At 39.1% G+C, this 26,216-nt stretch overlaps 2 protein-coding genes across 9 annotated transcripts in view; both read right to left on the reverse strand.

Moving 5' to 3' along the window:
• Window positions 1–1,238: 1,238 nt before the first annotated feature.
• rassf10b (Ras association domain family member 10b) lies at window positions 1,239–3,164 on the reverse strand. Its single transcript, XM_039794821.1, has one exon. The coding sequence runs from the start codon at window positions 2,853–2,855 to the stop codon at window positions 1,527–1,529; it is 1,329 nt and encodes a 442-aa protein (XP_039650755.1). The 5' UTR covers window positions 2,856–3,164; the 3' UTR covers window positions 1,239–1,526.
• Window positions 3,165–11,459: 8,295 nt separating this feature from the next.
• Window positions 11,460–26,216, reverse strand: part of tead1b (TEA domain family member 1b) — a 60,312-nt gene continuing 45,555 nt past the window's right edge. For 2 of the 8 annotated variants that reach the window (XM_039794813.1, XM_039794814.1), the window contains 11 exons: window positions 25,783–25,847; window positions 23,754–23,969; window positions 19,924–19,935; window positions 18,919–19,050; window positions 18,590–18,636; window positions 18,430–18,488; window positions 17,329–17,453; window positions 15,887–16,060; window positions 13,548–13,688; window positions 13,252–13,404; window positions 11,460–11,936 (listed from right to left, as the gene is read on the reverse strand). In XM_039794813.1, coding sequence (XP_039650747.1) covers window positions 11,823–11,936; window positions 13,252–13,404; window positions 13,548–13,688; window positions 15,887–16,060; window positions 17,329–17,453; window positions 18,430–18,488; window positions 18,590–18,636; window positions 18,919–19,050; window positions 19,924–19,935; window positions 23,754–23,969; window positions 25,783–25,847 — 1,238 coding nt within the window. In that variant the 3' untranslated portion in view covers window positions 11,460–11,822. The remainder of the gene's footprint in view (window positions 11,937–13,251; window positions 13,405–13,547; window positions 13,689–15,886; window positions 16,061–17,328; window positions 17,454–18,429; window positions 18,489–18,589; window positions 18,637–18,918; window positions 19,051–19,923; window positions 19,936–23,753; window positions 23,970–25,782; window positions 25,848–26,216) is intronic. The other 6 variants (XM_039794816.1, XM_039794817.1, XM_039794819.1 and 3 more) reach the window with 6 other exon arrangements.

Raw genomic sequence — 26,216 nt, forward strand, 5'->3', positions numbered from 1 at the left:
TACAAACATATTGAGGATTGTTAAGTTATTTATAATGCACCAATCCAACTTTTTCTCTCCTGATACTATACATTAACTAAGAGCCCCCATTTAAAACATTTATACTACACTGCATGGAACTTGTTGGAATCATTTTTATGTAAAGTTACATGAAGCCAGGGAGGCTGAGGTACTAGAAATTTAGTTAGAGGCCCAGTGTGACTGAAGTAATGTAACTAATTTTTTTTTAATGACAATAAATGTTATTTAATGTGGCTTAGTCTCATCATGGGGCCAATACCAATCTGGTATCCTTAGTTATCAGTGTCCTCGGAGGTCAATGATATTTACCGAACCACAATATAATGACTACTGAAGGAGTCTTAAAAGGGCTTTAAGTGAACTACCAATACGTGAGGCCTGGTTTATTGAAATGGACAGCAGTGTCTTGAGATCTTTTTTCTTGGCTGTCACACAGAATCAATCTTCTAGAAAAGTTTAGAAAACCAGCTTACTGTACACCAAGATAGGGTGAACTGCATCAACTGCAACTGATCAGCAGTATTTCAAATATACCTAAAATTTTAGGCTACATGAGGCAGAGCTTATTGTCTGTCAGGAGTAAGAGGGAGTGAAGAGTGAAAGGAAAGAAAAAACAAACGAGAGCAGAAATGTTTCCTCTTGCCCTCACAAAATGTGGGCATCATCAAATGTAAAGTATTCTCTCAGGAAAAAGTAACAATGTGGTCTTACTAAAACCTCTAACAGCAATCATTCTGCATTAAGACACAATCATCTGGGGAATAAAGCTATTATAGTGTGTTTCTATCAAACAGTGTGTGTATAAAATGTCTCATCATCTGTTGTTGTGTCTTATCATTTCTGCTTGACAGTCGTCCAGGGTGTAGAGCTGTCCTCCTATTTGAGCTTTGTGCCTCTGTTTTGACTTCAGATACTATTATGACTTTATGATTCACAGCAAAGAGGTTTTCCGCCTGAGTCACAGTGAAAGCTCAGATGTTCACAATCTGCAGAATAATCCCACAGACCTTTGACTTTGTGTTTTGGCTGTGTCGCCCTGCTGTCTCTGAGGTGTGTATTGACACAGCAGAGTGTTTGTTTTCATACTTCAATCTCATGTCTTCTCTTAACTTTGCACCCTGCAGTGCTGACTCCAACATCTTAAGGTTTTAAATATCACTTTTCAGTTTTGTTATCTGTTTGGCTCATTGCAAAGAGAAAGGGGGAACAATTAACAATCAAGCTTCAAAAACAGCATTTATTGTTTTATGTCAAAACAGTATGTCCCCAAAAAATAACTGTAGTAGTTCTTAAAGGATGTTATAAAAAATATAGGTTTATCTAAGGATTGTTATGATGCCATACAAAGTTTTTCTTCCTTTTTGAACACCATATGGTCAGATAAATCCAGTTTGTCATCCATGTTTACTTCAGAGCAACAAGGATCGCTGAGACTATAGAAGTTCCTTCTTTTTCTAGTTGAAAGATGATAAACAGTCAGATAGGCGACCTTCCTGGTAAAAATCCTAAACCAATGACTCCCACACAGTGTGGCTGCCTGAGTCCTGACTGTGCAGAGAACTTAAGCCAGTGTCTGAGTCGTCATCGTTCACACTGTGAGCTTTGGACAGGCCCCTGGCCTGCTCCACCCACTCGCTTTTCCTCTCCAAAGTGCTCGTCATCCCTATTTTGTCATCTGCCCCGTGGCTACATCTCTCCTCGCGTACTGTCCCTTCCTCTATGTCCAAAGTGTTCACTTTCTCGAGTAAATCCCTCATCTCCTTCTCCCTCGCCCCGCAAATCTTCTGGGTCAACTCTAAATCGCTCCTAATAGCTTCTAAATCCGTGTTGAGGCGGAGGCCGATGTATGAACTCGCATCTAGCTGTGTTCTGATCCTCTCTTCTTCCAAAAGCAACCCGTTTTCTGACGCTGTGTCTGCCTCGGTGCTGGGGAGGGATGATACGCCCTCGCCCGGCTCTGTTACTCTGCTGTGCAGCTCCTCGTTTCTCCGATGCATCCAGCGGTGGTTCAGCTCCTCCTGCATCTGCACCGTGAAAATGTCTATAAGGGCTTCCTGCTCCCAGAGCTCCTCTTGTAGTCGAACCACCTCCTCACACTGCCGGACATACTCTTCGAACTTGGCAAGAGTCTCAGCTGAACATACATTGTCTCCCTCTCGGCTGGAGGCAGCATCCACTAAATACGTGTCCTGCACATAATTAACCCCGTGTCTTTTTATTCTGTCAAAATGCACTTTTGCCTCGCATCTTTCGATGTCTGCGTCCAGCTCTGTAATCCTCTGGATCTGCTGGCGGATTGTATGATCCTGAGAAATCACAAGATGGACCAAAGTTTCCATCTTTTCCGCAGAGGACGCGTCTCTCTGCGCCCTCTTTTGATTGATCTTCTCCAACTTTCTGAAAGCTTTCCTGACGACCCGACGCTGTTTTTCAGGTGGGATGCCACCCATGGGAGACCGTGCGGTCCCCTTGGTAACACAGGGGCTATGTTTGCTGAGCACGACACGCGCCTCTGCGCTCCGGGCTCCGTGGTTCGCCAAAGACGCCTCACTTTTCACCAACACAAACTTTACATTCCCCTGCTCCTCTCCCCACGCGACCCAAAGCCGTAAAATCTTGGTTTTCTTCGGTAAGATCCTCTCGAAGCCTCTCCATTTCTCCACGATGCAGTAAGACTGCGAGCATGAAGCTGTGGAGAGGCCGTGCTGGGAGTTCTGGTCCTCCAGAAGTACTTGGACAACATCAGCGCAGGTTGTGCGCTTTGACAAGCCGAAGACGAGCTTCTCCTCTCGGCAGACCCACACTGATATCTTACTCTCTTCCGACTCCATCATGGATGTCTGCTAAACCGTATTTCTTATAAACAGATGTAAGCAAAAAAGTCGTTCTTAAAATAGATTTAAATCCGCATGTCTGGAGAAAAGCGCAGCCGTGTCCATGCTCAGCTCCTCTGTGTGCATGCGCGCTGCGTACGTCCGAGACGCATCTGAGAAGTTGCTGATGAAGCTGCAGGTTTGGAGGTCCATGTTCCCTTCTTTGCATTTTCTTTAGGCAAAGTCAAAGAAAACACTTCGGGTGCGTTTATGCTTCTGCGCGCTCACGAGGCTGCCTCTGCTGAGATCACATGACTGCACCAGCAAGTATCAGTAACCTGTGAGTTGTGTTGGAGGTCTATGTTGGTGTATTGTATCCACTGCAGGGTTAATGTCTTATGGTCACTGCACTGTTTAAAACATCACCAAAATAGTTGAAAAATGAAAGAACATAAATGAAGATTAGAAAAAGTAGCCTCAAACTGAGTAGGCTTTTATTGCCTCATAATTGGCAGTGGGAGATAATTTAGATTCAAATATGCGATTTCTTTTTTTTTAAGATGCATTCAAGTGATTTAATATTTTATTTACTGGCATTTGGTCTGCCAACTTCTGTGAGAAACATCTGGTTTTTCGAATGTTTGTGTTGATTTGCAAACAGCGAATGTACAGACAGCACATAGCTCTTGAGAAGCTATCATAATAATAAAAAGATACTATAGCACATTTTAAAACAATGTTACAAAGTCATTTGCAAAGGAAAAAGTAAACTAAAACGAATCGGCACCACTGTTTAATATAAGCCAGCAAATTAGGGAAGGGAGGAGAATGAATTAAATGCCATACAATAAGAAAAATAATTAAATAAGCAAGGCATTTTCCTCCTCCAAGTAAAGTCATTAAAACATTTTCAACTGACACAGTTTCATCTCGCTGGGACCCAGATCCCAGTAAGCCTACCAGTGGTGCTGGGATCCCGATTGCAAAGATTTTTATAATTTTTTTTACGTTGATAAAACATACAGCCTAAACCGTGTAAATTTGGCCGGCACAATTTTCAGGACTGGTCCCCTGCAGGGACCTCAGGCTAGAGCTGAAGATCTTTGCCCGAACCCGACGGGATTTCTATTATTTTACACGGGCTCGGGCCGGGCTCGGGCTTGCGCTTCGGGTTGCATGGTAAATGAGCGGTCAGCTGATGCGTTTCGATTAGCTTGAAAATGGATCCTGAGGAGGTGAAACGGAGGCTGGTCTCTGGAGGACTTAGCCGGTTTCTTTGTTCCAACTTCCAAGTGGCCTATAGCCTCCGTTAGTCATGAATAAATGATGTTAAAACATGTATAAATGACTCTTTTTTTACGAAAGACAAAGGAGCTGTGTGCGTGCGGTGCAGTCTCTTTTTTCTTTCTCTCCCTTTTCCGCCGAGTGGTGCGTGTGCCCGCTCGCGGTGTGAAGCGCGTGTCCGCACTATTCTCCGACACTCTAAAGACTGCTGATAGACGGCCTTTTGTAGCTACAGTCGGGCTTTAAACGGGTTCGGGCTTTTAAAAAGCTGTCAATCAAAATGTACTTGTCGGGCTCGGGCCGAACTCTGTCGGGCTCGGGCCTTTTCGGGCCGTAGGCTACTTTTAAGGCCCGATTACAGCTCTACCTCAGGCACAACAACTGACACACTTCTGCCAGCAGGGGGCGCTATAATAAAAACGTGTTTTGCCCTATAACTAAAAATCTTATATCCACATGTTCCCTGAATGAAGCTGAATCACATGATGTAGGCCACGCCCATTTCTGCCTAGGCATTTTTTGACTCAAAATCGCAATATATCGGAAACCTGTTTTTTCGAACTCCTGCTAGGTCGTGTGTCCGATCTGCACGAAACTTGGCCACAGACCTGACAAAACTGTATCAAAAGAATTTTGCTCCGTTCAAAAATGCGGAAATTATATTTGTGTAGCTAGCCACCAACTCACGAACATTTGCATATCTCGGCTAAAGTAAATGCTTTCAACACCAAACTGTAGATTCTTGTTTGGTGTAACACTCTGAGGCTCTGGACCACATTTGCCCACTAGGGGGCGATATAAATACGAAAAGGTTACATCTCATGAAGGGCTCATCCCATTTTTACGAAATCTGGAGGGTACCATCTACGGCCACTCATGATCACGCCTACAATGGTGTACTGATTCGTTTGGATTCACCTCTTACACTAACGGGAATGACTTCAAATTTACAGGGTAGATGTACAATGCCTCATACACTTCACATACCAAAAATTACACATGTGGACCACTAGGTGGCGGTATAATCAAGTCAGAGGCGTTTTGGCCACATTACACATCCCCCATTTAAAAACCTTACATCCACACATTCCTTGAATGAAGCTGAATCACATGATGTAAGCCACGCCCATTTTCGTGCAGATTCTTTTTTTGTATATCTCGTCCAAAGTAAATGCTATCAACGCAAAACTTGAGATTCTTGCTTGCCATGCCACTCTGAAGCTCTGGACCAAACTTGGCAAAGATCAGCCATTAGGGGGCGATACAATCAAGGCAGACGTGATAACATATATATATTGTGATATTTCCTGACGTTTGCCTCGCCGGCATCGCGCTTTGGGTTTGACCGTTATAACTCCTTGCAGTTCTAGTTGTTTTTATTTTTTTACCTTTATTTATTCAGGGAACGTTTTGCAGGAACACCCTGATTGCAGCGCCACTGGAGTGGTTGGGGTTAAGGGCCTTGCTCAAGGGCACCTCAGCGGTGGTAAGGAGGGAGGGGCAAGTACTGCTCTTTCACTTTCCCCAAAAGATTTAGTCTGTCGGTCTGGGGATTGAACCGACAACTTCCCAGTCACAACTTTATTATTGAGTTTATACGCAGTCACCTTTGTAAAAGACATGCTTCTGAAAGATGCAGAGACATGACGTGATGGTGTTAACATGAAAATATTGTTTAATGGAGCTCTTTTAAGTTAGGATGGGATATTTTGTATTTAACCCGTATCTGATGCAGCCGCAGTTTGCGATTCTGTACATTGGAAACTATCAGCGGTGACATACTTTAAAAAAATAACTGTTATATAAAATAACTGTTATATAAATTCAGACAGAAGAACAAAAAAGAGGTCATTACATAGCAGACTTCCTGCAGTCAAGGCTGTGTGGCAGAAACACAAAGAAACTTACAATCAAACCCATTCAGAGATCTGAGTGGAGCAGCGGTGACCTCTACTTCTGCTGGATTACACTTTTGTGTTCAGTGATCTGAATATTCAGGGTCAGGTTGCTTTTGTTGATATGAGTGAGCGCAGGCAGATATTGGATTGTGTAAATGACAACCTTCAGACTATGGTGAGGATACCTGGAGAGTTAGAAATATCAGTAGTAAATGTAGTAGCAGTATTGAATGTTTCTGAAGTGTCAGCTAAGACTCACTGTGCTGCTTTGATTGGTACGTCCTTGATAGTGAGTATCCAAGATGAGCAACGCGTTTAAAGGCAAGTGATGTCTTTTTAAAATGCTATAATTCATCATTTTGCTTTTAGGTCAGTATATTTTTCCTTCTCATTGACTGCTTTCAGATTTCAGCCTTGGTGAGTCCTGAACAAATTAACTTTGATTTCAAAGTAAACTGTTGCTCACTTCCAAAGGTGTATAAAGTACTAGAGACATAAGCTTGAGTAAAAGTACAAGTGCTCTTTCAAAAAAGTTACTTGAGTAGAAGTTGAACACTTAAGTGGAAGTACTAAAGTATTCAACATTTTTTGTACTTAAGTATTGCAAGTAGTTTATTTTAAAATGAACTACTCAAGTACTAAAAGTAAAAGTACAAGTATTGTGTTATGTAGTTATTAAAGAAAGCAGCCAAATTTTGAATATCATATTGTTGGAATTCAACTTTTTACTTGGTATTAAGGCAGTCACAAGCTGTACATTGCTGGATATGAAGGAAGTTTCCGAAATAAACCCAAAAAGGTACATTAATGTCACAGCTGTTATAACTAATATTATCTGATACAACAGTGGGTTATTAATCACTTATTAACAAATACTGAAATAAAATGTGTGAGCAAAATACAGCTAAACTAGCAGCTTCACATCACAGGGTCAAATGGTTAACATTCAGTAAACAACTCAGGAATAGCTTCATCTGCTGCACAATAACTAAATATAAAGAGTACAAACTTACATCGTCTCTGACTTCTGAACAGGCGATCGCCGTAATGAAAAGAAACACGACGCAATCTTGGATTTCTTACGTGACTAACGTAGCTGTAACTAAACACACTGTAACTTACACAGTCTCCATAGCGTGAGGAATTCACAACAGTAACAAGTAATGATGCAGCACATACAAAATTTATCGGACTAAAAGTATTAAACTCATCGAAAATATGTACTCAAGTAAAAGTGGAAGTAGGAGAAAAAAATAATACTCTAGTAGAGTACAGATACAGCCTTTTAGTAATTAAGTAGAGTAGTGTAGTAGTTCTACTTCGTTACTATACAGCTCTGCTCACTTCTGTCCAAAGATGTTATAATGAACATACTGTGTTTAAGAGTTGTGACACTTTTTGCACATTAAACTTGTGGTGTTACAATATACGATTGGTTTTGTTTTCAAGGTTTTGGTGGATTAGTTTGTATGTGTGTGAAAGAGAGTGACTAGCTGTTGGTAAAACCTTCACCTTTGCTTTAACCACATTTCTCTGCAGAGCCTTGACAGACCGGAGCAAATGAAACACATTGACATTAGAAAGCACTCATAGAACACAATCCCTAAATAAATTTCATTCAAATGACATTTTTGCAATCAACTACACATAGACAATCATTCTGCCCTTTAAAAATACTTTATATCCTGGGTCTATTATTGCTTCATACAAGAATAAATTACAACATTTAAATTAAGTCAGACTCATAGAGAGAGAATTCATATAATTTGGCTTGCACCCCTCACAGTTCAGGAGTTATTACTTAAAGTGTAAAGTACTTTATAAATGACCACATGGTGGTGCTATGTAATAAACGCTGTCAAGTATTCCTTCAGATATCCTGCAAAATCACAATTTTCAGTGTAAAAGTTGACTGTGTAAACTCCCATTGTCTCCAAAGGTTTAGTTCAAAACCACAGGAACAAGCTGATATAATCCCCAAATTATCTGACAGTTGTTCTATCAACCATATCTCAGTTACTGATGTTGTTGGTTTGTTTTCATCAATATTGATTGTAAACACAGCAGGAAAATAGGCAAATATTTCCAATATCCTCTGATACCCGAGGTCAGAATAATTACTGATTGAGCCTTTTAGTATTTGATCTCTTAACTATTTCTGCTTTCAGTATATGCAGTGTATTGCTCTAAAATATTTGATGTGACTGCACTTTAATTACACAATATATAATTTTTTACTGGTGCCTTAATTTATGGATTGAACTCAAAAGGAAGACATCATGTTTGGTTTTGATTAAACAATGTCTCCCTCTGGTGAGGGCTTCTGGTATTACAGTGTTGTACATTTAAATGTGTTCCAGGGACACAGAGAGTGAAATATAAAGCAAGTGCCAGGCTCCATCTACTGTTGATCTGAGGTTTCTGCCGTTAAAGAGTTAAATGGTGCCTCAGTCCACACAAAATCATGTATTACTGCTTTCTGAGTGAATACTCAAACCATGCCGATTTCTTTACCACCATAACTATGTTAAATCTTTAACTGAAGTGACAACAAAAGGATATATATTTTCGGATTTATTTAACTTCAATATTGCATACATACAAAGTATCTAGAAAGCTATAAAATATCTACTATTATCAAGAAGGCATCATATTGTTACAGAGCAAAGACAAGACCATATGCAGAACACAGAAACATAGCAGAGCTTCTTTTCTCTTTTGCTCCCAACACTTTACTGTCATGGATACGAAAAGATATCACACATCTGTACCAAGAAAAGCGAAGATATATCATTTTGTACAAAGCACCTTTTTACAAAAAAACAAGTCTGCACACAAAACCTAAATGTGTGTATGACAACTATATATGTGAGCTATGTGAAAAATCACTTTAAAGCCACCATCTGAAAATGGTCACAAAACAAAAAGGTACCAGTACCTACTTGACAGAATTACAAATAACAAGAGCTAAACTGCTGATATGTTTGTAGCATGATTCCTCGACTTCGCAGATTTCTTTTTAATGTGTCCATTTTCCTTTCAAATGATCCACCAAACATTCGTGCCATCGAAGGCATCAGTCCTGCTGTTTTAGTGTTGAAACGACATGTCAAAATGTACCAGCAGTGCAGCAGCAACATCATTACCATCTTATTGGGCTTGCAATATACAGACAATGTCATCACAAAACCAAGTACAACTGTATACAAGTACAATAACAAAACATCTTCCTAAGTAATCCATAAATGTGAACAGATACACAGGGTAAACATAAGGGGGAAAAGCCTATTAAACTATACAGTGTCCACAGGACTGTGGCAAAATACTGAATGATTGAACTTTATCTGCATCTACCAGAGACATTGTCTGCAATTATTTAGAGCTTCTTCTATTAAAATACTTTAGCTGATTATAATGTTTTGTAAGAAACGGTAAATGTTTGAGTAGCTATGGTCCTTACGGTGAAAAGTATTAACCTTGACGGCCTCGTCCACACTAGCGGTTGTGAAAAATTAGTTTCTGAAACAGCGTCTCAAACAGGTTTTGGAAAAAAAATTCAACCTCATTACAAGATATTTTAGAATTAGTAGTGTAGTATCACTATTAAATAAACTTTCACTTTAAAATTCTGAAAGATAAATTATAAAAGCTTGTGTCGGTCCCTCGTCGACATCACAGCTGTGTCTGCGTCATCAAAGGTCACATTGTGGTATTTTTCTGTGGTTTTCACATCATGTGAGCGTGTGGTCTGGAGCGTTTTTTTTTAAAAACACTTGAACCTGCAAGTGTGCATGAAGCAAACAGCTGCGGTATTCATACGAGTTGACATCCTGCATGCAGTCAGCGGCTGTACGTTATCAGCAGGTCTTTCAGTCTTTAAAGAAATACGCGTTTCTTCAAATGCATCATTTCTTTATATTACCAGTAACCAGCTTTCCTCGTGCTGTCATTACAATCCTTTAAAAAGGCAATGTGGTGATTGGTTTCACTTACGTCTCATTTTTGGTCTAGCAACATTTCATTTTTAATTTCTGTTTGATCTTTTTGAAGCTGTAAATTTTAAACCAAAGGCACTTCCTTGCTACCATGCAGGACAGGACAAAAGATTGACTGTATCTCTGTATTTTTGGTCTTTTAAGACAGGAAAGGCAGTCAGTCTGTGTTTATAGTACACTCTAGAAAAAAGGCTGATATTTTAGGAACATAATTACAGCGTTAGAGAAAAATACAACATGTGTTATAACGGTTTCTGAGCTTACATTTGCAAACTTAATTTAACATAAGTGTACTGCTTTTGACAACAACAAAAAAAACTATTTCCTAGAGTGTACCAATTATAAGAAACAATTTCTCAGATGTGAAGATGTACCAAGTAACATAGTGATGAGTTATTTTTGCCCGTTTGATCCAAAGAATTGATTTTAGACTTAAAACAAAGCAACGGGTAATGTTAGTGTATTCTAAGGCACTGTACATCTACACTTTGGCAGATAGTATTGTGAATTTCTTACACAACATATAAAGAGTCCTCCCACGTAGAGATCACAGTTTAAGTGGCATCTTTTGGAGTTCTCACGGCTATAACATGTTTAAGGCTCGGGATCGGTGTAGGCCACAGAAACATGTGAACGTAGTGTGAACGTGAAGGCAGCACCACTCTGGTTTGAAGTTTTTACACCGAGATCCCAGAGGGGAACGATATTCTAAATCTTTCGGAAAAAAAAAAAAAAAAAAAAAAAAAAACTCTTTTTCCAAAATTTTTTTTATTTTTTTTTTTTTATATAAAACACAAAAAAAAAAAAAAAAAAAAAAAAAAAAAAAAAAAATAAAAAAAAAGAGGGCAAAGCCACAGGGTACAAAAAAAAGCCCCCCCTCTACACGGTTTAAAAGGGGTTTTTTTTTTTTAAATTTTTTTTTAAAAAAACACAACAAAAAAAAAAAAAAAAAAAAAAAAAGAATCTAGGAAGGGGGAAAAAAGTGCATTTGGAAAATATGAGAGTTCTGGTTTGAGTAGTTTTCGTAATACTTTCCCATGTCTAAAACCTAAAAATTCTCCTATCAGTTCTCACAGAAAAAAAGACTTGTTTGCAGCAGCGAAATGCTTAGCAGGTGGTAAGACTTCCTACATTTATGGAGCAGATGCAGGCAAAATGTTTGTAGTATTTTCACAGTGCATTCTGTTGTTAGTGTCAAAGACTTGGAGTGCTTCAACAGGGATACATATACCACTGAAAGCTGAGTTTTCTTTCAAGAAATAGCAGTATTTCTGCAATATTCATATCCACTTGCTTCCAACTGTCTACGTAGTGTTAGTTTAGTTTCTTTGGGAAATCTATTGGCTGGGGGTGCATGTCTGTATATCTACAGTATGTACGCTCACAAATTATGAACCACAGACACACCAAACACACTCAAACATATTACACAGACCACATCAGGCAGCTGAAAGAAAAGGCCAGCATCCTTTTTTTTTCTTAGTATACATAACAAAGCAGAGAGGACGACACATTATTCCATTTACCAAATTAATCTAGTAAATTCTTTAAAAACGGCCACATTTATACCCAACAGAAACCAACTCAACATATTTCAAACATAAAACTGTACCGCAATTCACAGCTGCAGTCAAATAACAAACACATTATATTAAAACTAATTTATAACAACTGACTTCACCCGATACCATGACCAAAAAGCATTGTAGGTGTGACTTTCAGGTAGAGGCACTGCCACTTGTCTTGAGGTTGGTAAGTCCATGAAAAGGGGACGGGGGGGGGTATTAGGGGAGGGGGAAGCTCGGAGCCTCTCATTCCTTTACCAGTCTGTAGATATGATGCTGGGCGCCGTGCTCACTGTTTGAAACTTCAAACACACACGCCATACATAGCAGTGTCTCCTGGGTGTCCCTATTCGTCACAACCTGCAATAGAACAGACAGTCACTATCTAGTATTGAAGTACAAGTATTAAAGGAGTTGCCATATTTTCAAAGCAGCAACACAGGTATAGAATCAAAAGCTCAGGGTCCTGTTTCCCCAATAACAAGTTTTTTAGGTGCTTTTCTTCAAACGTTAAATTTGCTCAAAGCAGTAGGAGTTTCTTAATGCCGACTCTCTGTGGTGCTGAATAGAATAGGGAATACACTTTAAAGTAACTTGACATATTTAACTGTGTATGAGCTATATAAAGCACAAATGTGGTAAACAATCCAATAGAATTTTTTATATGTAGAATCCCTCAAGATGAAAATGTAGCTGAATGTGCAGTCAGCAGTCTCCACCTTTCAGTTACTGAGGGGAAGTTACGTTTAAAAAGTAAACTGATTGATTTAGCTGCTGCTCAGGACATTATTCTTTAATCACCTATTAAACCTTAAATCTAGCAGTTATGTTCTTATAAAATTAATGAATATGCAACTCATCATTTCTGTATTAGAGCTTAATGAGCAAATGGCAATACAATGGCATACAACCCTTCGAATAAAAAAAGAAGATATAAAACAGAATGCGAGGAAAGTGTCCTCTAGCATTGCTAGGGGATGCAACTTTTTCACGGCAGGTGTGTAGCTCAGGACCCAAGGGAGCGCAGTGTCGAGTGTGAAGTTGTTTGGATAAGCAGTTCTAGAGAAAGCTGCAAGCTGCAATACAGGAGGACAAGCAATCGGCCTGTTCAAACTGGCACGTTTTATATATTGTAATACTGAATACAAAAACAACTAAATGTAGCTTTTTAGGACGCTCTTAATCTTCTAAAAACAGTTAGGAGGCGCTCATTAATCTAGGATCATTTTTAACATCATGCTTTTTGGAAATCTTATGAACCTTTTTTACCTTAAGATGCTTTTGGGCCCTGGTTGCTATTTTGCGTGCACACTCCCATGTAAAGATCGATGCCTGTTTTTTTTTGGTTTTGTTTTTGCTGTCTTAGTACTGCTGAATTACACTTTAAGACCCCATGTGATGGATAATAACAGGGGTTCCTGCCCCCTCTTATTCTCCCTTTTCCCCTGCAGATAATGAGGCTCCACACAATGTGTTTCATCCCCCGTGGAATGAGAGCAATGTGAGCAAAGCTAAAGGAACTCATCTCAAGGCCCAGCCGACCCTCCCACCCCCCTTTTCTTTGTTTTATAAAGCCAGCTGGAGCCACCAACACACCCTGACAGCAAAGAGAAGAAGAAGAAGAATGAGAGTCCTGGAGAGGGATCTCGCCCACTCAGGTCAGTCTGGTGATTACCAATAAGATAGTGAAGTTCTCCAGCACACTGTTCATCATATATTTCTCTGGCAGATGTTTTAGTTTATGGATGAAGTTGATCATGTATTCACACATGGGAGACCGGCTTATGCGGTAGACAAAGCGTCCATTCTCAAACCGTGCATATTCAGTCTGAAGAAAAAGAGAAAAATATTAATTAAAGTAGTATATGCAACCTCAAAATACATAGGTATAGTGTAAATACTCATTTTAATTAACACAACAGCTTTTAGCCATTGTTCTGATCCCCAGGATGAAAAGATTAGAGTTCATACCTCAACTTTCTCGACCACCTGCTTGCCAAAGGAGCAGACCTTTGTTGAACACGTAATGGTCATGTTCTCCGAGCTCTCGTACTGACTCGTGACTCCGTAGAAAGATCCGGTATCATCTTGAATGTTGCAGTTCAAGTCAGCCTGGGAGCCAGAGAGAAGCCAGAGAGAACACAGTGGCAATCAATATTTGTATTTAGGGTTCAATTTACAGGAATAAACAATACACACAACATGGTAAAAAAGAGGCAAATACAGTGTATTAAAATGGTGAAATAAAATACTTGAAGAGAGAGTAGCAAGTGACAATAAACGTTGCACACCTGTATACAGACAGGTGTACAAGAGAATAAGTGATGAGACAACACTTAAACTACAACTAAACTAATTGAGTAATTATGTTTTGGTACAGCAACCTTTGTCAGGTATTTCATACAACAAGCAACAACAAGCCCGTGTGAATATACCTTCTTTGAAAGGGTAACATCCAATTCAATTCAAAACAATTAATTATCAGAAGGATCACAGAGAACAAAGACACATTCATGAAAAATGTTCGGTAACTTACCCAATTAAACTTTTAGGATAATAATTTGTGTGCAATGTCAATTAACCACAAAACCAGAACAAAATCTGACCAAAAGTACTATTTTTAAAACATAAATAAACAATCCGTTGTTTTTAAAGAACTATGACCAAAATCCATCAGCGGGACATTTTACAGTTTTCAGCGCTCTCTGATTGACAATCTATGTCATGGAGACACTGTTACTAAATTACCTTAAACCTAGCCTGGCTCAGTGGATATACATAGGGGGGATATAGCCTGACATCGGGCACGTCTCCCTCCCCAGAACAGATAAGCGGTGTAGCCAGGCCATACTCCAGCGCTGACACAGCTTTGGAGGTCTGGAAATGCAAGACTACCTCAAACCTTGTTTTGTCATTTTTGTTCTGCAACTTCTTTTTAATCAGCTGACATGTACACCAATACCAATATATCTGCAAAAAGCGAAATATCAGCCTGAATGATTTTTCACTACCTACTTATTGTAAGCAGGTTTTGATCATGTGGTGTGTTCACACTGTAAAAGTGATAAAATGAAATATACATTATTAAGAGTCCCATAAACCCCCCATATGTTTATGTGTCTTGATGCACACTATTCTCTGGTGGTGAAATATAACTCAAAGGACAGCCCAGAAAACAAGAAATATCTCAAGTTTTTGGACATACCTGCAATTACTGTTGTTGTTGTTTGTTTTACCACTTGGGGGCAGCAGAAGTTGCTATGGTGTTGGTGTTAGCAACAGTTGCTTATTTACACAACAAACAGTTAAGGAGCAACATTAGCATTCATGTGGAGTCGGGTTTCTGATCACCTGATGAAAGTCCAATATTCACATTCTTTTAGCTCTATTTTTGGTCTCTACCAACTCCTGATTTTTTTTAATACTAACTGGAGAAACAACACACTATAAAGACTAGTATACACTGTAAACAATTAGTATGTAGTATGACATTGAGAAATCACAAGTAAGAATTTGGTTTAAATGTGGTATCTAAAAATGTTAATTTTCTTTGTCACGGTCTAATCAAGAGCTGTCGAGATTAAACATGTACATCACATATCAAAAGAGAAGATCTCAGCCACATCTGAATAAGCATGTAACTGTGTTCCTATACGAAACGAGATTCTAAAGAGGATTAAATTAAGTTACGTTAAAAGACTGATTTACAAGGTTGAACTGGTCTGCTCCCGGAGGGCAGCCTTTCTATGCCCTGAACATCCTGTTCATTATGGATACAAAAAGAGGAGACATCCTCCTACAACATTCTCCTCCTTCATTAAGCAAAGCAGTTATACATTCATTATTGTGCAGATTCTGTCTTTCATTTGAAATTTAGATTTGTCGGTCACTTCAAAAGGAATTTGAAGGGACTTGGTCCAAGTGCATACGGTCCTACTTTGTTGGCTGCCGCTAGTTAGCATTTTGCATCAGGGTGGAAATACATGCAATGTTTAAACAGCCATTAGCAGTGCAACCAGGTCACTCCATTGTTTGGAGATATTACACTGAATTAGCGAGTGCTTTGATCAAAAGCTCTCCTGCTATGCAAGTCCAAATATAGCAGAGTGCATTCTGAAAACATTAAGAGAGCAATCTTCTCTGTGTAGACTGATTACACCCAATCACTAAAGACGAACCTGAGAAGACTGTTACTGATTCTGGCATCCAACATTTAACAATGATATTAAGACTGATGTGCATAAAACATAATCCAGCTGTAACACTGCCATTTCATATTATCAATATTGTGCCTGACAAATAATACTCACCCAGAATTTTATAAGGAAGAAGGAATTCTGGGGACCTTTTCCATACAGCTCCTTCAGTCCTCCTTTCTTTTCTGGGAATTTGTCATAAATCTGACGAATGTCCACCGACTCCAGCAGGGCGTCACTGTAGGAATGATTTGTCTGTCCGATATGTACAAATAGGTGCTTGTTGTACTGAAAGAGTAAAAAAATAGTATTAGAAATATACTTTAAAATATGGTGCAACACAGCAAGGTTTACTGAAACAAAATAAGCCAATTCTGAAAAAAACCCACTACCATAATAAACAAGCTAGAATTAGATTAGTAACAATACACCCTCATGATGATAACCTTATGCAACACTGCTTTTTATTTGGGTGTCTGCATGGTTTTATGATGTACAAATTAGGAAATATCGTCCTGCTCCACTAAAGCCAAAAACAAACCGATCCCCTCATTTGTATTAAACCAAGCCGGGGATGCCAGACTGCCTCACCCAAATTATATAAGCTTATAAGTTGTGACTTTATTACAGGCAAGAAAGCCGTGAAACCACAAATCTTCATCTGTCTGACCAAGATAGATCTATCTCTATGTGGTAAATTAGACAAACAGATATAGTAAAATAATTCATTTTCTCAAAAGCTAATGGTAAATGAGCACACTTCACTCACATGAAAAGCAATATTTCGGCATCAAAGGCAACTACAATCAACCTTAATTGACAATATGTAATGAAAGGTGAGTGCTTTATCTTAAAAATATGTTTGCTCTATTCCTTCAACTTTTCTAGTGAGAATATTTGGATTTGGTATTTCCAAAGTGGATAAAATTGTGGTCTGTTAAACCTCAAACCCATGATCTAAGCCAAAAGCAGAATCAGAGAATAACATTTGATTTTCAGAGGTTCATTGCCCTCATTGTGACTGAATAAAACCCTGTCGTGTGGCGCTGCACTTCAGTTTAAAAGCTCATAAAGCAGCCTCTCCAGCATGTAGCCTTTAGGGCAAATGCAACAATTTCAAGCATTAAGCTGAATATAAGATTAATGGCTGTTGTCATGCGGTATCAATACCAAAACAAAGTGCTCAGGAAAATGTGGACAAACATAAAAAAATTGCCAAAGCAAACAAGAAATGTGAGACTTAAAAGCTGCTGATTTGTCAACTCACACTCAGTGACCGTCTTGCTGAGCTGAAGTCTGCAGCGTGAATATAGTTTTGGCATGCCTTTTAAGGAACTGATTAATATAGTCCTTTATTATTTCTGCAGGTTTTCATGCTTTGTGTCCCTACAGGCCAGGCTTCTCCCCTCTCAGCTTGTTTTGGCCTCCTCTCAGCTGACTCTCTGCCTGGGAAAATGTCCCAGTGTATTCATTGAGGAAAGGACTGGATGATAAGAGGTGGGAATGAACACCATGAGATAGTGATATTTCATGCTTTAGTATAATGCTTAACTCACTGAGTCTGGGTCTCTCTGTTGCTCTAGAAAGGCAGAGAACTCCACAAGTCGGAGTTTAGATGTACCGATGGAGCGTCCCTGCCATGCTGGTGCTGTGGGAGCTGGAGCTGCTGTGGGCTCGTAACCTGCAATTAACACCAAAAAATATATATAAAGATTCGTCCTGTCTGTGGCTTGTTTTACAGCAAGAATATGTTCATTTTCACTGTTACAAATAACACGTCATATTAGAGATATTGTTTGAGAAGTTTCAGGGACCTCCGCCAGGTTTGTTTGTTGTCCTGATGTTGTTACTGGCTACAATCCTCTTTACTTTAAAAATGCCCAGCAATTAAAAAACAGTTTTTAGGTCCCAGCAGTGCACTGGAATATCACTGAAAGGTTTTCCAGAAAAAATGTCATCACATTTGTGTTCTGGTGCAATAACAAAAAATGGTCACATGGTGAAAAAAAGGTCTATTGTCTCTGAGTTCTGTATCCACAGCTGACAGATGGTTTGCTTTCTGATCGGTCTGTGCACGTCTTGTGAATTTTCTTTTTTAATATAATTTATATGAACAACTTTTAAGAAAAAACATTTCTTAAAGGAAGCTATGTTGCATGAGGGGAATTTCTACAGTTTCATTGACTACTACCTTCTAAACATATTTGAGCAATATGTGCTTAAACAATACAATTAAAAACCTAACCTTTGCAAACAAAACTTAACTGATAAAAACTGCACTTGCCAAAATTTATTTCATTTTTCACTCAAACCAGATCCTTAAATCCCAACATTTACTTCCCTCCTCCCTCCTCCCTCCTGGAGCAACGCTGTAGATACAGTGATCTGGGGGAAATAAATGTAGGTGGGTTCGAAGTATCAACACCTGCTTTTATTGTTGTTGCTATCTCCCAAGCATTTAACGTTCGCTCTATCAACACACTTGTTTTACAACAACACAATCTGCCAATTCTCACTGTCCGATTAAAGGAACAGATATAACAGCGAAGCTGTTCTTGAAATGCACATCACATGTGGAGATGGAGTGAGCTTTAATACATTAAATAGTTAGTAGTTAGTTGGGGTCGTTTTTCCTTTTTAATCAGGAAAATTCTTACTTGAAATGGCTGTTGTGACTGGCTGAATGGGATAGGCTTGCTGGGTGAAAGGCTTAATACTGGAACAAAGAATGACAGACACATTAGAAAAAAACATTACTATAGCACACTATAGTGAATATGTTGCTTAAAGAGTTTTTTTCTGAAGTGTGATACATACTCTTGTGAGGATCCTGGCTGACCAGCCGATATCATACCCTGCCATAACTGGAGAATTACATGTATTAATAGACAACAAAGAACAAACAACATTCAATTGCGAGCAGCTGTTAGAAACAAGATCAAAATGGATCTTAGCTCATTGTTCAGTGGATGTAGTTATCTTGACTACCACTCCTTTTGATCATGTGCTTATCTGATAGGGGCAGTTGTGCAAAGCTGTGGTGTGTAATGTGATTTGGCCCGGGTGTCTGCGTGGTTGGCCTCATGGCTGCCCTGGGTGAAGCTGGACAGGATGGATCAATAGTGGGGTGCCGACAAGGCTCTTACCCCTGCTCCAGGGAAGGCTGGGCGCGGGATGCCTGGCAGGCCAAGCTTGTTGTGAATAGCCGTGGCAGAGACGATCTGAGCCGAGGACATGGAGGCCATGCTCTGGAGGGCTTTGTCCTTCACGGCTTGGTCCTTTAACAGCAGTCACAAAAGGCTTAGCACTCGCACAGAAGGGGGAGGTGGGGCATGTTGCAGAGGTAGCAACATACAGACTCCAAACAAGACACTAAAAGCACCACCGACCTCACTCATAACAGTAAAATGCAAGCAGGTTAAAAGAAGATGCAGGTGCATTACTATTTAAGTATTACAGGAATGTGCCAAACAATTACAATTGAATTACAATATACAAAGCAATAGCATTTGTATGCATTTAAATGCAAGTTTGCTTGTTGATATACCAATAAAATACTTTCTAAAAACATTCAGCAGTACTTCTATCAAGGCTACTTTTGCCTGCATGTCAAGACTTTCACAGCTACAGTTAGTTCCTTTTTTATTTCATCTTTGGACAAGAGGTTTTTAAATTATCAGGATACACCTACATTAATTGTAAATGGTAAATATTATAAATAGAATAGTAACACAGGGACCCAGAAGAGCTTGCAAAAGTGCACTGCACATTTTATGTTGTTTTGGAAATGGTCCTTTGTTAATGTGCATTCACAAAGTTATTTAAAGTCATAATGAACCTGCTAAATTCAGTGTAAATACTGCAGCAGAGTGCACACTGGGGCAACCCATACACTAGCAAACCCATGCAGACTCACTGGTGGCAGAAGCTAAAAGGTAAGCATGCTGGCAACAGATGTTGGTGGAGCAGAGTCAAGCTACAGTATGGTAATAGTATGAGGACACAAATAGACGCCACTAAACTGGGAAAACACTGGCAGCAGCTACTGTGTCACTAAGGCAGGGGCACAAATGCAAAACTAGCAGCTGAAAGACGAGGCAGGCCATAATAAAAGCAGAAACAGCATCACAAAACAGAAAATAAATACTTACCATGCTTGTAACCTAAATGCAAACAAACAGGGTTTTATTGTGAATTCATTTATAAGTCAACATTTTTTAATTTAAAAAAACACTTAAAGTTAAGAATGTTGAGCCGTTTTAACACAGTGTAACACAACACATGTTTAATGAACACTTAATAACAAAGGATTATGAAATTTGTATTTACAAATTATCCTTGGTTTCTGTGAATCTGATCAGGACTCATCACTCGAAACAGAACCGTAATGTAATAACTGTAATTTCACTAAAATGCCTTAGACAAGACCAGTAACAGCAGGTTTTCATTGATGCCCCTGAAATGAAAGGCATACTTGTATTTCTCTTTGCCTGAACTCTAATTTGCTTTAAATAAGAAAAGACAGGGATTCATAAAAAAGCTGTCTGTTTTTCTTCAGACAGCCGCCTGTGCCCTTGAAAGACCAGATATTCATGTGGCTAGCTGCATGTCTGACTCTTTCTGTCTCTCAACACACAGACAAGGGGCGACTGTGACTGCTCAGGAGGTAGAGCGGTTGTCTACCAATTGGAAGGTCGGTGGTTAGATCCCTGGCCCATCTACATGTCGAAGTGTCCTTGGGCAAGATACTGAACCCCAAATTGCTCCCGATGTGCCATCGATGTGTGAATGTGTTTATCTGTTGTTGGTGAGGAATGTGTGTGTGAATGGTGTCTGTAGTGTAAAGCGCATTAAGCATAAACTGTAAAAATAATGGACAAAGCTTCCAGGCCTGAAAAGTGAAGCCAATGCAGAAGTGCCTTGAAACTGCTTCTATCTAATTTCCAGCAGGGGGAAGCTCCACTGGTTGCAAAAAGAAGTCAGTTTCTTTAGAAGTCTATGGAAAAATGACCCTATTTCGGCCTTAATTTATTACCTCAAACATTTTCATAATGAATTTATGGTCTTGATCGCTAGTTTCAAGTCTTCTTCAATACAGCATGATGTTCATTTTTTTAATTATGGTCCCATTTATATTAAAATTGCTAGCGTTAGCTGGTAACTTTAGATAGCTTTTCTGTACTGCCGTACATGCAGATGATTTGCTGCGGTACCTGAAAGGTCGGCATTTACCCGCCAGTAAATCTCCACTAGATGACTCGCTTAAGAAGGGTTAAAAATTGGCAACTTTCCACTTTAGTGTTTAGCTTAGCGCAGCACTATTGCAACCATAAACAACACTGGTTTTAGGGCTGCAGCTATCGATTACTTTAGTAATTGAGTATTCTACCGATTATTCCATCGATTAATCGAGTAATCGGATAAGAAATACTTTTGTTTTATTGAAGAGCAATAATATACAATAGTATGGTTTAATTTTTGGAAAAAGCAACATTTTTATTGCCTACATTGCTTACAATATCATCTCTCAAAAAACTAAACATTAAGTGCATTTAGGTGCCATATTAAACAACATTTTCTGAAATGCAATAACAACCTCAAATTAAGGCATACAATAAACATACATAAACATTACCTTAAGTTGTGCAACTAAACTTTCAGAACTACAAGTTTCAACCTGAGACTGATCTGTATATAGACCTATATGTAAATATTAGTTATACTCAACCTATTTTCATTTATATATTTGATTACAATGCCATGTTCTGTTACACTTATGCTAGTAGATCGTTGATCAGCTGTTTCTCCGTGACGAGAGAGAGTGAGAGAAAATGGTGCGCAACAGTCAGCTGTTTTTCCGAAGGGATAGTCAACAAGTCGACTCTTTAGCTCAAATGCGGTCACCACTACTTATTTTCTTGTCTTTGTTTTTGGTAGTTGTTGTGTTTGGTAGTTTCATCGTCCATACGACTCTGTGATTTACTTTTGTCAGGTCCGCTCATAGAGGGTCCACTTTGTGGAATGGATGATTAAGTTAGACTCCATGTTTTCTGTTGAGATGCTGAAGCACTGACGTCGTGCTATTATTCTGGTAAGCTAGTTCCATTTTGCAGTAGACATACTGCACAGAGTTTTCGTTTTAATTACGTTTCGAACTGATTCCAAACTTTTACGCTCTCTTTCTTCATTTTTAATCTGCGCCGTCAGTCTTCATGGCATGTATCGACAGCAGCGTCAGCCCGGTGTGCGACAGTAATAATCATCTGTGTAGAAACACTGTCAGCAATACAACGTTGGTAACATTAATTAAACGAAGCTTCGAGGCAAAATCTTTTCGAATTATTCGAGTTACTCGAGGAATCGTTTCAGCCCTAACTGGTTTGGCTGAGTCATCCTCCCCAGATCCACCCTCCTGTAAAAAATCTTCACAACCGGTTGAAAAAAAACAAGATGGTGTTGCCCATATCGCCAAACTAGAGGCTTCAAAACGGCATTCCACAAACCAATGGGTGACGTCACGGATGCTATGTCCATCTTTTTTCTTTTACAGTCTATGGCGTTGATTGGTCGCTAAGACTGGAAAAGCGCTATATAAATGCAGTCCATTTACACACAGATTAATGAGGGGTCATTCATTTCTGTTGAATACTGGGAGTGGAGCAAAGTCTGAAAGTCAAAACGTATAGTTGGCTAAGAAAAGAAAAGAAGAAAATGGCACATAGGTGGTGTGTCAAGCATTACTTCATAAAATACCTTAAATTACAGGTTCATTCAAGATGACTTCTTTCACAATGCTATTCTCCCATTTTAATCTGCCATTGTGAAAAGCTTTCTACAGTGATTTCAACAGAATTCACTATTGCTGAAATAAGTAACGCTCTGAACGCTGTGAAATGACGACATCTGAACTGGGAGGAAAGAAAGCGGCTGACAGCCATGGCATTGTGAGAGTCTGGAATTACCAACCGATTGAAGGAGGAACAAGAAAGCAGAGAGAGCATTTCAGAAAGAGCCAGGCATCAGTCCATTTTCCTTGGACCTTAAGCTCTCAGCCACTCATCAACAGCCAATGCCAGCATGCTTCCCAACATTTTACTTTGATTTTACTAAATTATTACAAATATGTATAAAGTACAAATAAGAGCCCGACCAGTAAACAAACTAGGTTGATATATTCGCTGGTGTTTAGCTTATTATGAACGATATAGGTGTATATATCAGTCGATAAGTAACAGAAATTGCAGTACAGAAATGCATTATTTAGAAACAGTGTCAGGATTACATAAGTTTTACCACCAGAGTTGTTTTACTCAATTTTAGGGAATTCCTAGGAATCGCTTGTCAGTCTGTAAATCAGTTCCATACTTTGGGCCAGACTGAAATATTCAAACATGTTTTTAGATGGATTGCCATTTAATCTGGTACAATAATCCATGGTCCCCAGAGGATGAACTGTAAAATGACTCCCTCAGTACATACTGTATCTTGGACACAACTCTTTCAAAAACAAATTTAAGTGATGATTACCAAAACATTTTGTATGCTATGTATTTTTTTTTTTATCAGCCTCAGAAATCCAGTACCTGTCAGGCTCTTGTATTATTAAAAAGCAAACACATAAACTACGAGTACCATGTGCTTTGAAGTCTTTAATATAAATCCATTGTTTTATTTTTACTGAAACAAAATGTCTTTACTATTTCTATAGTAAGTCATTACAATGGTAAGTAAATGCCTGTAAATCAAAGTGAATACATTTAGATGAAACCAAGTAGACAGGACATTGACAGCATGTCTGAGTGAGGGTAAGAGAGATGGACTGAAAAAGGTGGAGAGGGGTTAGAAAATGTGAACAGACTACAGTCAGCAGAAGATTTGGGTTAGCGGGAATCAGAGCACCAGGCATTCACTCTGTCACCACGGGAAACAGGAAGTTAAGTTGCACAGCAACGAACAAGCCCAAAAGCAGAAAAGCGCATACCTTTAGCTTGGAATGAAACTCACGAGATTTCCTTCTGGCAAGAACCTGAATGTGACTAGACACCTGCGGGGTAGGGGAGGGGAGGAAAACAAAGGAAGAGCCTGTAACCATGGCAATGAAAAGCCCCCTGCAACTGGGCAAAGCCAGACGTACCTTAATGGCAGCTTGGATTTCTCGAACTTTCTTTCTTGCTAAGACCTGTATGTGACTAGACACCTCCATTAAAAAAAGGGAGAAAACGAAAAATAAGACACAAGAAAAAACCAAAAAAGTACAAAGTGGATTATACATTTCTTTGTTTAACAGACACTTGAGGGAGAAAAAGGTGCATAACAAAAGCATCTCCAAACCACACACCAAGCTAACAGCCAATAAAGCATTATGCTGTGTGTTGTCATCACTTAAGTGAACTGATTAAGGAGGATGCAGGCCCCTTTGGCACACATTAAGAGCACCCAGATGTGATCTGATGTGTGTTGAATGAGAATTGACTAGTCTAGTATTCTTATGGGAGCTGGGCGAGGCATTTCACCGGCCAAGTTTAGCCTCTAACGTTCACAGAGTGCAAAATTATTTAATATTCTCACATGAAACATTCAGCAGTGCGAATAGCAGTTAGAAGGAGAAGCAATGTGTGTTGATGACAGGTTTGAGGGGTGTTTTCTCTGACACTATTCACACTATTCCCACCCAGGGTAAGTTTTCCAGAAGGAGCAAAGTGATTTAACAAGTGCTTCCTGATGTTAAAGATTGGGGCTGCAGCTAACGATTATTTAAATTTTTATTAAACTGACGATAACATTTTTAAATAATTGATTGATTAGGGTAGAAAATGTCAAGATTTCCTAAAGCCCAAGATGACATATGCAAACGTAATTTGTCCAATCAACAGTCCAAAATCCAAAGTTTTAAAGATTTGCATGTTAAAGGCTGAAACTGTTGAATCTTTGACCAATACGATCGATACATTGTTGCTGAATGATTTAATCCTGGTCGATTTGCCATTTCAGCTTTGATGAAAATACTCATTAGCTGCAGCCTTAACATAAACAATACAGCAATTACACACACACACACACCTCATGCATTTAAACTAACAATAAAAGCGGAGTGTGTGTTTCTTGGTGCAGCTGTAAACAACTCTTTCATTCTGATTCTGTGTCGAGGAGAAGAGTCACAAAGAGAGAAACCACTCGACCTTTCTGTTCCAGGCTGATCAATTCACACACAGTGATCGAATGTCACTGTAGACTCTGGCTTGTTTTTCATTGTCATTCAGGTCAGTGGTCATACAGGGGATTTCCTGTTTAGAGGTAAGATTAGCCAGTGGGTTGCAGACAGTTACTGAAGCACCATCAGAGCTGCTTATTGTCAGCTAATTTGAATACAACAATCAACTGTATTCTCTGATTTATTTTAGTACTATAATTCCTGAGATATACATTTAAAAGAAAGATTAAGATTCTACATCATTTATATTACATTTACATGACATATTACAGCACAGATTGATTCAGAAATCTGAGTTCAACTCTGTGGTAAGAGCTGTGGGGTTGCAGAAGACAGGATGCACTCTCTCTTTGATCAGAGATTGTACCAATCTATTAAGGCTTCTACCTTCCTATTAATACAGGCTTCTACTCCGACCAAGTGCATGACCTCCATGATTTAGTCCTGAGGAAGAATACTTGCACTGTTAAGCTACTGTGGCTATTCTTTTTAAATGCTCTTATATTAATTGTAGTATAGCTGTTTCACTGTGAAAGGCTGCATTTTAAGTAGATATTAGCTTTTAAAACTACTACTATGTGTACCTATAAGTGACAATTTTAGGAATGTCATATTCCAGGGACATCTGTTCATGCAACACATGCAGCAGTGCCGGGGGAATTGTTAGCCTCAGAAGTCCCCTCGACAGCTAAGCAATGTGTTATTCTCTGTCTGGAAACAAAGGCAACAGGCTGCACGCATTCAGATTTGACAGCCCTCTGACACTCATACAACAGAGATGTCTCCTCTCTTGTCTTACCTGCTTCCGAGTCCTCGTCTTCCCGGTCCGAAGCTTGATGTATCTGGCTATCAGTTCATTTCGACCTGCGAGAAAAATGACGAATGTGTTTAATTTAAAAAGAAAAGGGAAACCTTTAGTGGAAATGGTTTTGCAAAAAAATTAGAAGACATACAGAAAAACCACATCATGCCCATGAACACTTAGTTTAAGTTGCGTAGACTCATGTAGGCTGTAGAGCTCATGGTTTTAGTAGTTTGATACTCAAACACAAACACATGCTGAGAGACACATTTGAGTTTAGGTTTGACAGCTAATACAAAACTGAAACATCATCAATAAAAAGAAAAAAGATAAGGGAGTTTCTACCACTACGTGTTTATTAAAACACTTCAGCAGAGCTGTTTTGTCTTTCCTTGGTGGGGTGGTACAGTATGTGAGATTGTTCCAATGAT

The sequence above is a fragment of the Perca fluviatilis genome, chromosome 3 (assembly GCF_010015445.1).
Source record: "Perca fluviatilis chromosome 3, GENO_Pfluv_1.0, whole genome shotgun sequence".
NCBI lineage: Eukaryota > Metazoa > Chordata > Actinopteri > Perciformes > Percidae > Perca > Perca fluviatilis.

Excerpts from the sequence above, each read along its gene's own strand:
- rassf10b (XM_039794821.1), bottom strand. The coding sequence starts at position 2,855 with ATGATGGAGTCGGAAGAGAGTAAGATATCAGTGTGGGTCTGCCGAGAG.